The following is a 13,340-nucleotide window of genomic DNA, read 5'->3' as shown; positions in this document are numbered from 1 at the left end:
TACCAGTATGAATGAATATTTCAACAGCCATGAGGTTAACACAAGGGTGTTCTATCTCCTGAATCCACTAGCTCTGAGCTCCCCAGCAAGGTACCCAAGAGCAGACCTGGACCCTGAGAAGTACCACCAGGTGGTTCTTCTGATCTGAATCCACTCCTCCACCCCAGGGAGGCCCCAGGGGCCCTTCAGAGAGGGCAAAACAGAGAATCTCTGGGTACAAGTGGTATAGAGGGCTCCAGCAAGGACAGGTACAGGTCTTGGGCTCAGAGCTCTCTGAGGGAAGGCTGGAGAGCCCAGGCAGGGAGGGGACTACAAACCTCCAGCTTCATGAAGGTGTCAAAAGGGGGAAGGGAAATAGACAAGGCACCCAAAAAGAAAGCAGGGAACGTAGGTACTTCAGGGATAGGGCTCCATTTGTCGATGCTGAACCTATGAACAGAAGAATGGAAGACAAGAAAGAAAGGGGGGCACTTACTCAGATTTGGACCCTGTTCCGAATCTAACTACAAAGGCATTCCAAATACCCTCACCCACCCCCACCTGTTAACCAGGGTACCATGGAAATTCCCTAGTCTCTAGTGCTGGTACTGCCCCTACCTTGGGCAAGTTGCTCTGGGTTCTGGGTCTGTTTACACTTGAGTGGGAGGGGCTAGGGCAGAGCAGTTTTCTGGGCCTTCCTGCCTCTTACTGTACCTTATCCATGGGTTCACACACTTTATGCGGTGGGGACTCACCTCTGAAAGAAGCTCTTTTTCATATCCAGGCTGTAGATTCTGAATTTTTTCAGGGGAGAATCATTCAGATAGATATTTCCAATTAAACCTGTGGGAAGAAGCCAAGGAAACATGAATGAGGCCAAAGGCAGGGGCAGAGCTGACCCAGCTAAGGCCCTGCACATACATGGAGAATTTCTGAAAAGTTCCAGTGAGGATTCCTCCAGAAGTATATACTCCCTACAGAGCTCTTCATATGGCATAAAACCTTCTCTAGAAATCCCAAAGGAGAAAAGAATGAGTAACAGCAGTGTTGGCCAGGACCTCCCTAGGATTTGCACAGAAGAATACAACTGAGGATAATGGGAACTGAGAATGTCATTGGGTGAGAACAATCTCTGGCTTTTCTCTGAAGGGTAAGCTCCATTTGGGGACCAAAATGAGTCCCAAAGGGCAGATAATCAAGAGGTCACAGCAGTTCTAACTTAGCTTCAAGATCAGATTCAGTAGGGTCCCAGACTAAACAGACCTAATAACTCAGCCAGAAATCTTCTACATGACCTAGGACTGAAGATATGTTAAGTATTTAAATTGTGAACAGATGGCAATATGACTTGGGTATCCAAGTCTGAGGACCCACACACACTTGCATAGTGATTAGCTAGTCCTTGGGGAAGGGGCCAGCAATGTTAGTCCTGGAGCAGCTCCCATGGTCCTCACAATCATGGAGCTGCTGAATTGCTAGAGAGGGAATCTGAATAGGCTGGGAAGTGCAAACAGGTTTCATAGAGCCTACAGACTCTTAAATTACAGGTACAGGTTGGGGCGGGGAGGTCTTTGACTTATAAACACTGAACTGTTCTAGGGGATAATTACTCCACAGTGAGAGTCCAGGGCACATCTTACTCAGGAACCTGGGGAGGCAAAGACTGAGAATGGGGTGAGCCTGGCAATCCCTTCCTGCCCACAAGAGAGCAAAGGAAGTGAAGATGGGCCTGCAGATGGAGCTCCTAGGGGAAGAAGCCAATATCCAAAGAGGAACACTGGGGGATTCTTTAGGGGAAAAGGAAGATAAGCCTGGACAGTACTAGAAGCTACCATGAGGCCTATCTGGAGAGGGCCAAACCCCAAGACCCAAGAAACCCCCAATGGCTGGGCCACAGCGTTTCCCAGGCAGGAAAGGAAGGAATGCACAAATTTCCTCATTACAAAGGCAAACACCCATGAGAGAGTTGGGAGGCCACCAGTATCCCTTACCATAGTAGGATTTATTTGTCTGAATTCTTACAACTTACATGAAACCACCAACATTTTGATAGATGAAAAGGAAGAGGCAAATTTAAGCAGAGAAGTTTTAGAAGGCCAGGAAAAATAAAATGAGTTGGTGAGATATTCCTAGGGGAGCATTCCATCAAGAGCATTTTGTTTACTGCATGTACTACCTCCTCCTCCCCACACAAATGAGATCATCAATGGGTTTCCACAGTGGATCAAGAAAAGAAATGCTGGGGCACCTGGGTGGCTCAGTCAGTTACGTGTCTAACTCTTGGTTTCGGCTCATGTCATAATCTCAGGGTTGTGAGATCAAGCCCTCTGTCGGGCTCCATGCTCAGTGCATAGTCTGCTCAAGATTCTCTCCCTTTCCCTCCCTTTCTGCCCCTCCCCCTACTCACATGTGTACATGCTCTCTTTCTCTCTCCCCCTCTAAATAAATATATTAATAAAATCTAAATAATAAATAAATAAATAAATAAATAAATAAATAAATAAATAAATAAAAACTCGAAAAGAAAAGAAAACTTCAGTGTGGAGACCCAAGAAGGCAGGCGTCCTATGCCCATTTTGGCTTCCTGGGAATCCCCTTCCTTAAGCCTCACCACCCCCAGCCCAGCGCCAGCAGACAGTCCCCTACTAAAGCAGACTACAACGCAGGGAGATCTGGAGAGGCTGGCTCAGTGTTCCCTGTGTGTTCACCATGGCCATGTGGACAACATGCATAAGAAAGAGGTCAGAACCCACATGGGCCTTTCAGGAAGGCCCACTTCCACCTCTCTTCAATAGGCTTCCATGAGTTAGCTCCCCACAATGGACCTCTGCAATCCACCTCTCTCCAATGGGCCTCCATAACCCACCTCCCTTCAATGGGTTTCCACAACCCAATTCCCTCCAATGGGCCACCATGACTCCACCTCACTACAGTCAGCCTCCATGACCAGCTGGTGCACTGGTTTGAAGAAAAAATAGCCAGGCATTGCTGAGCACTAGAAGCTCTTCTCTCAGCACATGCTATGACCCACCTTTGCGCTGGTCATCAATGTTATCCCCGTAGTTGACTCGCCCGCGATTCTCCACCAAGATCCTCAGCCTGGTGTAACCCTGCCAGGAACATAGTGGTTGATGATGACCACCTGATTCCCCAGCCATAAGATCACAGCTGCACCTCAGAGTTTCTTTGTGGAACCCCAGTTCTTCCCTGAACTCTGAGAATAGGGGTAAAAGAGTACCCACTGATCAGATAGCAATGTTTTGCCCCTCTTTCCATCAGCAGCTCTGTGGTTAAGAAGCCTCCTGTCTTCCAGGTCTTCCTCTTTGACTCCCATCAAACCTGCTCGGGAAGCAGCTTGGTGCTAGCCATCACCCAGCTCCCCAGGATAACAAACCTGGATCAAGGGAATAACAATCTTCTTCCTTTCATAGTCCAAGAATCCTACAGACACTGTGTTCACAAATACCTGCCAAATGAACAGACAGAAAGCATCCATGGGTTGACAGGAGGGAGGCATAAGAGGGATCTCTCATAAGCAAAGAAAGGGGTAACATTATGTGTGTGCAGTGAAAATGGGGGTTAGCCAGGCATAGAGGAAAAATGAATGCCCATGATTGTAGCTGAAAAGGACAGCAGAACTGATGGTGATGGGCCATTTCTACACACTGGTAACAGGCAGATATGTGAGCACTGAGGAGAGAGAGTCAGATGCATATGGTAGGACTTGATGACCACAGGGTCACAGGAAATAAGATGCCCCAAGATTAGAGCACAAATCAATAGTATAGAAATCAAAAAAATAGTAGAACAGATCAAGGAAAATAGGAGCTGGTTTGTTGAAAGAATCAGTAAGATCAATAAGCCCCTAGCCAGATTTATCAAAAATAAAAGAGAAAGGACACAAATAAATAATATCATGAATGAAAGAGAAAAGATCACAACCAACACTGAAGAAATACACACAATTCTAAGACATATTATGAGCAATTATATGCCAACAAATTAAGCAATCTGGAAGAAATGGATGCATTCCTAGAAACATATAAACTACCAAAACTGAAACAGGAAGAAATAGAAAACCTGAACAGACCCATAACCAGTAATCAAAAATCTCCCAACAAACAAGAGTCCAGGGCCGGATGACTTCCCAGTGGAATTCTACCAAACATTTAAAGAAGAACTAATACCTATTCTTCTGAAACTGTTCCAAAAATAGAAATGGAAGGAAAACTTCCAGACTCAATTCTATGAGGCCAGCATTACCTTGTTTCCAAAACCAGACAAAGATCCCACAAAAAAGGAAAATTACAGACCAATATCCCTGATGAACATGGATAAAAAAATTCTCACCAAGATACTAGCTAATAGGATCCAAGAGTACATTCAAAGGATTATTCACCACGACCAAGTGGGATTTATTCCTGTGCTGCAAGGTTGGTTCAACATCCGCAAATCAATCAATGTGATACACGGCATTAATAAAAGAAAGGACAACAATCATATGATCCTCTCAACTGATGCAGAAAAAAGCATTTGACAAAATAAAGCATCCTTTCTTGATTAAAACTCTCCACAGTGTAGGGATAGAGGGAACATACCGCATATCATAAAAGCCATCTACGAAAAACCCACAGTGAATATCATCCTCAATGGGGAAAACCTGAGAGCTTTTCTCCAAAGTTAGGAACATGACAGGGATGTCCACTATCACCACTATTATTCAACATAGTACCGGAAGTCCTAGCCTCAGCAATCAGACAACAAAAAGAAATAAAAGGCATCCAAATCGGGAAAGAAGTCAAACTTTCACTCTTCACAGATGACATGATATTCTATGTAAAGAACCCAAAAGACTCCACCCTAAATTGCTAGAACTGATACAGGAATTCAGCAAAGTGACAGGATATAAAATAAATGCACAGAAGTCAGTTGCATTTCTATATATTAACAATGAAGAACAGGAAAGAGAAATCAAAGAATTGATCCCATTTACAATTACACCAAAAACAATAAGATATCTAGGAATAAACCTAACCAAAGAGATGAAGGATCTATACTCTCAAAACTACAGAACACTTATGAAAGAAACTGATGAAGACACACAAAAAAGTAAAAACATTCCATGCTCATGGCTTGGAAGAACAAATATTGCTAAAATGTATATGCCACCCAAAGCAATATAATTCCTATCAAAACACCATCAACATTTTTCACAGAGCTGGAACAAAGACTCCTAAAATTTGTATGGAACCAGAAAAGACCCCAAATAACCAAAGTAATGTTGAAAAAGAAAACCAAAGCTGGTGACATCACAATTCCAGACTTCCAGCTCTATTACAAAGCTGTAATCATCAAGACAGTATGGTACTGGCACAAAAACAGACACACAGATCAACGGAACAAAATAGAGAACCCAGAAATGGACTCTCAACTCTAAGGCCAACTAATCCTCAACAAAGCAGGAAAGAATATTCAATGGAAAAAAAAGACAGTTCTTCAATAAATGGGGTTGGGAAAATTCGACAACCACATGCAGAAGAACGAAACAGGACCACTTTCTTACACCATACACAAAAATAAACTCAAAATGGATAAAAGACCTAATGTAAGACAGGAATCCATCAAAATCCTAGAGGTGAATGCAGGCAGCAACCTCTTGACCTTGGCCACAGCAACTTCTTGCTAGACACATTCCCCAAGAGCAAAAGAAACAAAAGCAAAAATGAACTATTGGGACTTCATCAAAATAAAAAGCTCTTGCACAGCAAACAAAACTAAAAGGCAACTATGAAATGGGAGAAGATATTTGCAAATGTCTTCTCAGATAAAGGGCTAGTATCCAAAATCTATAAAGAACTTCGCAAATTCAACACCGAAAAAACAAAAAAATCTGGTCAGGAAATGGGCAGAAGACATGAACAGACGTTTCTCCAAAGAAGACATACAAATGGCCAACAGACTCATGAAAAAATGCTCAACATCAGGGAAATACAGATCAAAACCACAATGAGACACCACCTCACACCAGTCAGAATGGCTAAAATTAACAAGTCAGGAAACAACAGATGTTGGTGAGGATGCAGAGAAAGGGGAACCCTCCTGCACTGTTGGTGGGAATGCAAACTGGTGCAGCCACTCTGGAAAACAGTATGGAGGGTCTTCAAAAAGGTAAAAATAGAGCTACCCAATGACCCCGCAATTGCACTACTAGGTATTTCTCCAAAGATACAAATGTAGTGATCTGAAGGGGCACATGCACCCCAATGTTTGTAGCAGCAATGTCCACAATAACCTATGAAAAGAGCCCAGATGTCCAACAGCAGATGAGTGGATAAAGATGTGGTATATATGTACAGTGGAATATTACTCAGCTGTCAAAAAGAATGAAATCTTGCCATTTGCAATGACATGGATAGAGCTGGAGTGTATTATGCTAAGCGAAACAAGTTAGAGTAAGACAAATACCACATGATTTCACTCATATGTGGAATTTAAGAAACAAAACATGAACATGAGGGAAGGGAAGGGAAAGAAAAATAAAGTAAGATGAAACCAGAGAGGGAGACAAACCATAAGAGATGCTGAACTCTAGGAAACAAACTGAGGGCTGTTGGAGGGGAGGTGGGGGGTGGGGGTGGGGGAGGGATAACTTGGCGATGGGCATAAAGGAGGGCACCTGATGTAGTGAGTACTGGGTGTTATATGCAGCTAATGAATCACTAAAGTCTACCTCTGAAACTAATAATATAGTATACGTTAATTAATTTGAATTTAAATAAATTTTTTTTTTTAAAAAAAGAGAAATCGCCCCTACCTGTCCCCGGTCACGCACAAGACCACTGAGGATGCCCGATGAAGCAATGGTAGTCTCGTACAGAGTGTACCCAAAGGACTGTCCATTTCCATTGTTTATTGGCAGGTTCTCCATATTGACTGGTTTTTCAGAATTGACTGGCTGTACAGAGAAGAGTAGGGGAGATACAGGCTAGGAAGAGGAGAAAGGGGGCAGCAACCTCATCTTGAGCCTTCCGGGGGAGTGCAAGACAGCAGACAGATCCCCACCTGGGACTGGGGATTTGGGGGAAGAGGCCCTCTAAACTTTTCTTCTAGTTTGACTTCTCACTATACAAACATAGGGAGCCAATCCGGCCGATTGGCTCTTCAAGCTCCAAAATTCTGATTTTGACTTCTCATCTCATTAGCCCTAGGCTGTCCAGGGTCACAGGGAGGGCAGATGTGTGATAACAATGGAATGAAGCCCAGAGATGTACCAGACCTGTAGTCTCTCAATCCACCATCATTTCTGCATCACGGCACCCCACTGGGTCAGCTCCAGGGGGGCACCCTCTTCTCAGAGGGGGGATACATCCCATTCACGTGCCTATTCACCCTCCTCCCTGTCCACCAAGGCTGGAGAGAGAGACTACCTACTGTGTTACCCAGGTTTTCCTCAAATTCCTTTTGTTCCTTCCCAGTTCATACTCTAGCACAAGTTTATGCTCTTTCCTCTGAGCTCTAAAGTCAAGGAGTGGACCTCAAAGCTATCAGAGTTGGTTTTTCTCCCTCCACAGCCCCACTGGCCCACCTAGTGACTGCCCCAGCTTCCCTGCCCCAAGGCACTCACCTCCTCCATGTACTGCAGGGCGTCCCACAGTGACAGGTATAAATTCGGTCTCAAGGGCTTATACGCAGTCTTGGGAAGGAGGTCAGGTTGGGGAGGAAGAGGGACACCTGCAACACAGACAACAGGGCCAACCCAAGAGGACCCAAAAAGTCACTGCCACCTCCAGCCTCCCCAGCCCCTGGCTCCTGTCCACGGCCCAATGTGCTCCTTTATCCTAGAGCCAAGAGGGAAACATTCTTAGACTGCCTGGCCCTGCTAGGAAGGCAACATGGGGGAGGGGGGCGTGCAGGGGATTTTACTTTCTCATATCTTCAGGAGTCTTAATGCCCATAGAAAGGCAAAGCTGATGACACACAAACCATGATGAAAACAGTCTCCCAAACTTGCCTGTCCTTGGCTAGGGACATTCTTGTACATAGGTCAACTGGGGTTGAGATGGGGTAGTAAAGAAGTAATTCTTCAGGGGTCTCAGAGCAAAAGCAAGGGCCCAAGTTGGTGCTTGAGTCTGCTGTCTGTCAGGTACCTGAGATAGAGCCAAAGAAACCTCGGAGCTTGAAGTACTTGGCTGTGTAATCCCCAGCCTCTGTCAGCACAGCATCATAGTCTGCAAGACACCAGGATGCTGTCACTGGTCACCTGTATCACAGGACAGTGTCCACAGCAGCAAAAAGAGAAGGGAGAAGCTGGGGCATGGCATCAAGGTCCTCATCCCAGCAATTTGGGAGGCAGAACACTTCTGGTATAAGCCATCAGTCAGAATACAATAAATACTAAATACTATAAAGTACCACCAAAGGTGCCATGGCCATGGCATGACCCTCAATTTCCTGCATCTTGCCTACCTTCAGGGGACTCTCAACCTAAAGGGTGCAGGAGTCACACATCTCAAGGGCCTGAGCAGGGAGAAGAGGCTGCCCTCATCAAAGGACCTTCCCCCATCCTGGCTATACCTCTCACTTCCTCCAATGACTTCCAAAGGCTCACAGGCATGTGAGTGGGCTTCAGTCTCCTACTGCTCTAGAAGTTTAAAAGTAATAATCCAGGCAAAACCATCCCTTCCCCAGGCACTCTAGAACCAAATGCATTAAAGGTGCCAGACACTGCCCCTAAAGGACTCTGCATAAAAAGCCCCAGACATGCTAATGTGGAGTGTTCCAGGGAGGGTCAGTGTTGGGGAATACTTGCCGTAGCTGGTGACATCAGATTTATATTCATGAAAATGCATGGCTCCATTTATGAAGCCAAAGTTGGTACCTCCATGGAACATGTAGAGGTTGATGGAGGAGCCAGCATCGAGGATGGCAGACACTGTTTTTAGAACTTCTGCAGGAGGAAGGGAGAAAGGGGATGTGCAGAGCGAGTCAAGAGTTTGGGACAAGTCACAAACTTGTTGGCCTCTCAGCTTTCCTGACCCCTCTCCAACCCCATCAAATTCAACTCTATAGCTCTGCCCTTCAGCTTCCACTAGAACCGCAATCACAGAAGATGAGGGGTGTGAAGACGAAAGGGCCAGCACCACAGCCCCTGAGCTGCAGTCTTCCAGCTGTTGGTTCCATCATGGCCAAGTCTCCAATGACAGCCTCCACCTCCACTGTTCTCAACCCTTACTCACACTTGGTAAGATGCAAAAGACTGGACTCCTAGTCGGAGATGTAATTTCTGACCACCTCCCTAATCCCACCTCTATTAGAGAATTAGCCAAAGACGTGAAAAGATAACATCAAAGGAGAAATATAAAGTATACACACATACATATATATTGGCAATCAGATTGACAAATATTAAAAATTATTTTAATACTCAGTGTTGATGAATCTGTGGAAAGTAAGTCTTCTCATTTAATAATAGTAAGAATTGTTATAATCTTCCCAGAGAGTTTAGTACATATATATCAAAATTGAATTAATGTAGCAATTCTATTCCTAGGAACTTATCCTAGGGAAATAATATGCCAGATTTGCAAAACTGGATTTTCAAGAATGTTCACTGCAATGGTGTTCAATTAACAAAAACCACTGGAAACATCCTAACTGTTCATCAGTAAGAGAATGGCTAAATAAATTGTGGTTTAATCACCAATACAACAGAGTTCTTTGCATTCTTTAAAACAGGGATGGAATCTCTAGTAGTATAGAAGGCTGTTCATTTGTGTCAATCAGGGCACAGGCAGGTAACAAAGAGCAGTCACGACTACGAGCATCCATATCTCTGCGTGCGTGCAGGGCTGCAGACAGAGACACAGAACTGCCTGCACAATATACAGCTGACCCTCGAATGACACGGGTTTGAGCTGCACAGCTCCATTTACACATGATTTCTTACAGTGCAGTGCTGTAAAGTATTTTCTCCTCCTTACAATTTTCTTCATAACATTCTTTTCTCTACCTGGTTTTATCGTAATAATACAGTATATGACACAGACAATATACAGAATATGTGTTAATCAATTGTATGTTATCAGTAGGTTTCTGGCCAATAGTAGACTATTAATCGTTAAGTTTGGGGGGAGTCAAAAGTTCAAGTGTGCAGGGGGTTCAGCACCCCTAACTGCTGCCTTGTTCAAAAGTCAACTGTACGTGTTTTCTTCGGGCTCTGGGGTTTTTATTTCTTCTTCCTACATTTTCTGTATTTGCTGGATGTTTGCAATAGGTGTGCCTTGCCTATCTAATTATAAAAACATAATAAAGCAGTGTTAAGAGTCCTACCATTCACTTCAAATGTCAAGACACATGAGTCTGGAATATCAAGAGCTGACTCTGACATGCAGATAATCCCAGGAGCCTTGCACCCTACAGCTCATTTACATCAATTAGCACGTTATTTGGAACTGATTTTTACTTCATAGGTCAATACACATGTTGGGTGTAGGTACTGCAAAGCACTTACCAGAAGAATCCAGGATGTTGTGTGGGCCTCCCCACGAGTCAAACCACCCTGTCCAGTACTCCATCACCATCTTGGGCTGAACCCTCTGGGCACCACAAAATGAGAAGTTAGCTGGCCAAAAGAGGCAGAGAGGAGTTCTTCTTTCAGGGATATCCCAGCCCTTCTACCCTCCCAACTCCTCCCTGGCCACACACTCCTTGCTGTAAAGGCCATCAAAAGCAGAGCGCAGGTGAGGACTAAATGCACCTGTACCAGCTTATCCTCCACATGTGCCTCACACTGCAGGTAGAAAGTGGAATGAACTAGCAAAGCTGATGCAGGAGACCCTGATGCCTTAACGTAGTTTTAATGTTGCATACGGAACTAGCAAGAAAACACAGGGATGTGTTCAAAGTCAGTCTGCATCAGAATGCAGCATGTGCTCTGGGAGTCTTTTCCTACGTGGATTTGCTTTCTGGGTCAAGCCAAGCTTTGCCTATCCTCTCTCAGGGAAGGAGAATGTTCTATCAGGATAATTCCATTTCTGATGGGCACCCCGTGGATGCAGACCCCTCAGTTGCTGTTTCCCTTTAGCTGGAAGAGTCAGAGGGCTGTAGAGTGGGCCCCTCTTTGAGGTCTAGTTTAAACATTAGTTTACAAAACTGGACAAGAAAATTAGGGAGTTATTTAGCACAGCTTTTCCAGTGCAGGCCCTGCAGCCGCAGTATCTGGCTTCATACCTTGGCTAGATGTTCGATAACAGTTAAGTCTTTAATATTACTTCAGAATGCTGACTTTGGTGTGGGATTGCCCCAGGGATGCAGAAACCATTCCGAGAACCATGTTCTACTGTGCCGTGTTTGCAGAAGCACCAGAGCATCGGGGGGAGATAGAAGGACTAACATGCTGGTGTTTCAGGTTCCACACCGGAGAGCCGTCCTCGAGGATTCATCAAGTACTTTCTCTGTTAGTGATGGCCTTACATTTAGAGGGCAACACATACAGAGCAACAAAATCTGGTCCAGAGTGATGGGATAGGTTTATTATCTGTTGAGTAGAAGATACCAACCATGCCAGACGAAAAGCCAAAGTAGTCACAGTAATTTTTTTAGCAAGACTGGTGGCTTGGTTTTTTGTTTTTTTTTTACATCTGTCTACCTCCCAAGAAGGGGATACACTGTGCCATGTTTAAGTCACTAAGTGTGAAGTAGATTCTATATGCCACATGTCAATAGTCTCCAGGGCTAGGAAGGGGCTCCCTGACTTAAGGGTGCCAGGGCCAAGGTACGGGGAGGCCCACCAATGGCCCAGGTCACTGCGCCGCACAATGTGGTTAAGAGCTGGAGCTCTGCCTCAGTCAGACTGTGCCGTACCTCCTCACCTGCCACTTACTGGGTGCTCTATTTGTTCTCAAATCAGTCTCCTTAACTGTATAACAGTAACCACGGTATCCAGCTGACCTGGTTACTGGGAGAATTAAATGAGATAATGCATGTAAAGCCTTTAGCACATGGTGTCTAGCACTTGGGAAGTGCTCAAGAAACATCCACGTTAATTATCAGATATCATCACTGGACATGCACATGAGGGCCCAGCAGAGTGCTGTTGGACATCCCAAAGTTGAGCAGAGCAGGGCCTGTCCTGTTTGAGCATTCAAAGCAGACTCTGTTCTAAGTCCCCTTCCTTGAGGAAAACATCACTGAACTGAACTGCAGACAGAAAGGCCATTAACGGTGCATCTGTCAGCAGGATGACGCGGCCTGGTTATACAGCCATGGGGCCCCTATCTAAGGATGACCCTAAAGGAGCCAACACGAAGCCTTGCTTTCCTGGGTGCTTTCCAAATATTTCTTCATTTGATCCTCAAACAATCCCCTCAGCAGGTACTATCATTATCCCCACTTCACAGAAGAGGAAAGAGAAGCAGAGGGGTCACACTACCAAGTGGGCAGAGAGACAGCTCACAATATCCTATACCTGCCTTAGACAGCACTCAGGTACGATCCTATTTAGTTGCTGGGCTATTGTTTATTTTTGTTTACTCCCCAGGTTGGTCACAAACCCGTACGGCAAAGACCTGCCATCTTCGTCACCACAGGGTAAAAGGGCCTAGCCACATTCCACACACAGAGCAGGCACTCAGTCAACACTGGAGGAAGGAAGGAAAGGAGAAAGGGGCTGGACCTTGGCCCACCGGGACCCACTGTCTCTCCCCCACTCAACCTAACAAAGTCTGCCTGGTGTCAGGTCCCATCCTGCCCCATTTCTTCCTGGTCACCTTCCCTGAGCATTCCGCTTGTCCCTCTAAACTCAGATAGTAGCCACATCATACACACAGGTGGCCCTCATCCTCCACAGCTTCACACTCCCCTGGTGACTTCATATGGATGTGCCTTTGGACCTACTTCTGCTCTAAGAAATGAACAGGTGGAATGGAGAACAGCCCCAGCATCTCTGCAGGCATCTACTCACGGGTGATGCTAATGTTCCAACAGCTCCCCACTAGGCCCGGGGAATCAATGCCTACACCTAATAGGTGGTGACAGTCCGGGGCATTCACACCCTTCAGTAAGACACGGTGAGGGATGGAGCCCTAGCTCTGTGAATGGGCTGCCACTACTGTGGCCAGGTACCATCTGCCTCCTTAGGAGAGGCATGTGAACTCAAAAGAAAAGAAATCAATCAGAATAGGATTTAACTGTAAATTCCCATCAACCTGAAGGATGTGAATTTGTACTCGGAAACTCCTCTCCTCTCTCCTCTGACCTGGAATGGCCCAGGGTTCCCATCATGCTGATGACAATAACCTTTCTAGGCCCAGAGGAGTCTTACGGGTTAAAGTCAGACACACAGTACAGGTCAGGAAAGCATT

The 13,340-nt window shown here is 45.3% G+C and overlaps 1 protein-coding gene across 2 annotated transcripts in view; it reads right to left on the bottom strand.

Moving 5' to 3' along the window:
- LOC113914557 (beta-galactosidase-1-like protein 2) overlaps positions 1-13,340 on the bottom strand; it is a 55,065-nt gene that overhangs the window by 3,830 nt on the left and 37,895 nt on the right. For both annotated transcript variants that reach the window (XM_027579892.2, XM_027579893.2), the window contains exons 9-17: positions 10,490-10,574; positions 8,789-8,926; positions 8,127-8,207; positions 7,604-7,710; positions 6,794-6,934; positions 3,374-3,445; positions 3,011-3,089; positions 735-822; positions 318-429 (exon numbers count right to left, since the gene is read on the bottom strand). In XM_027579892.2, the coding sequence (XP_027435693.1) occupies positions 318-429; positions 735-822; positions 3,011-3,089; positions 3,374-3,445; positions 6,794-6,934; positions 7,604-7,710; positions 8,127-8,207; positions 8,789-8,926; positions 10,490-10,574 (903 nt within the window). The remainder of the gene's footprint in view (positions 1-317; positions 430-734; positions 823-3,010; positions 3,090-3,373; positions 3,446-6,793; positions 6,935-7,603; positions 7,711-8,126; positions 8,208-8,788; positions 8,927-10,489; positions 10,575-13,340) is intronic.

The sequence above is a fragment of the Zalophus californianus genome, chromosome 11, assembly GCF_009762305.2.
Source record: "Zalophus californianus isolate mZalCal1 chromosome 11, mZalCal1.pri.v2, whole genome shotgun sequence".
Lineage (NCBI taxonomy): Eukaryota > Metazoa > Chordata > Mammalia > Carnivora > Otariidae > Zalophus > Zalophus californianus.
This window is presented reverse-complemented; position numbering and strand designations above follow the sequence as displayed.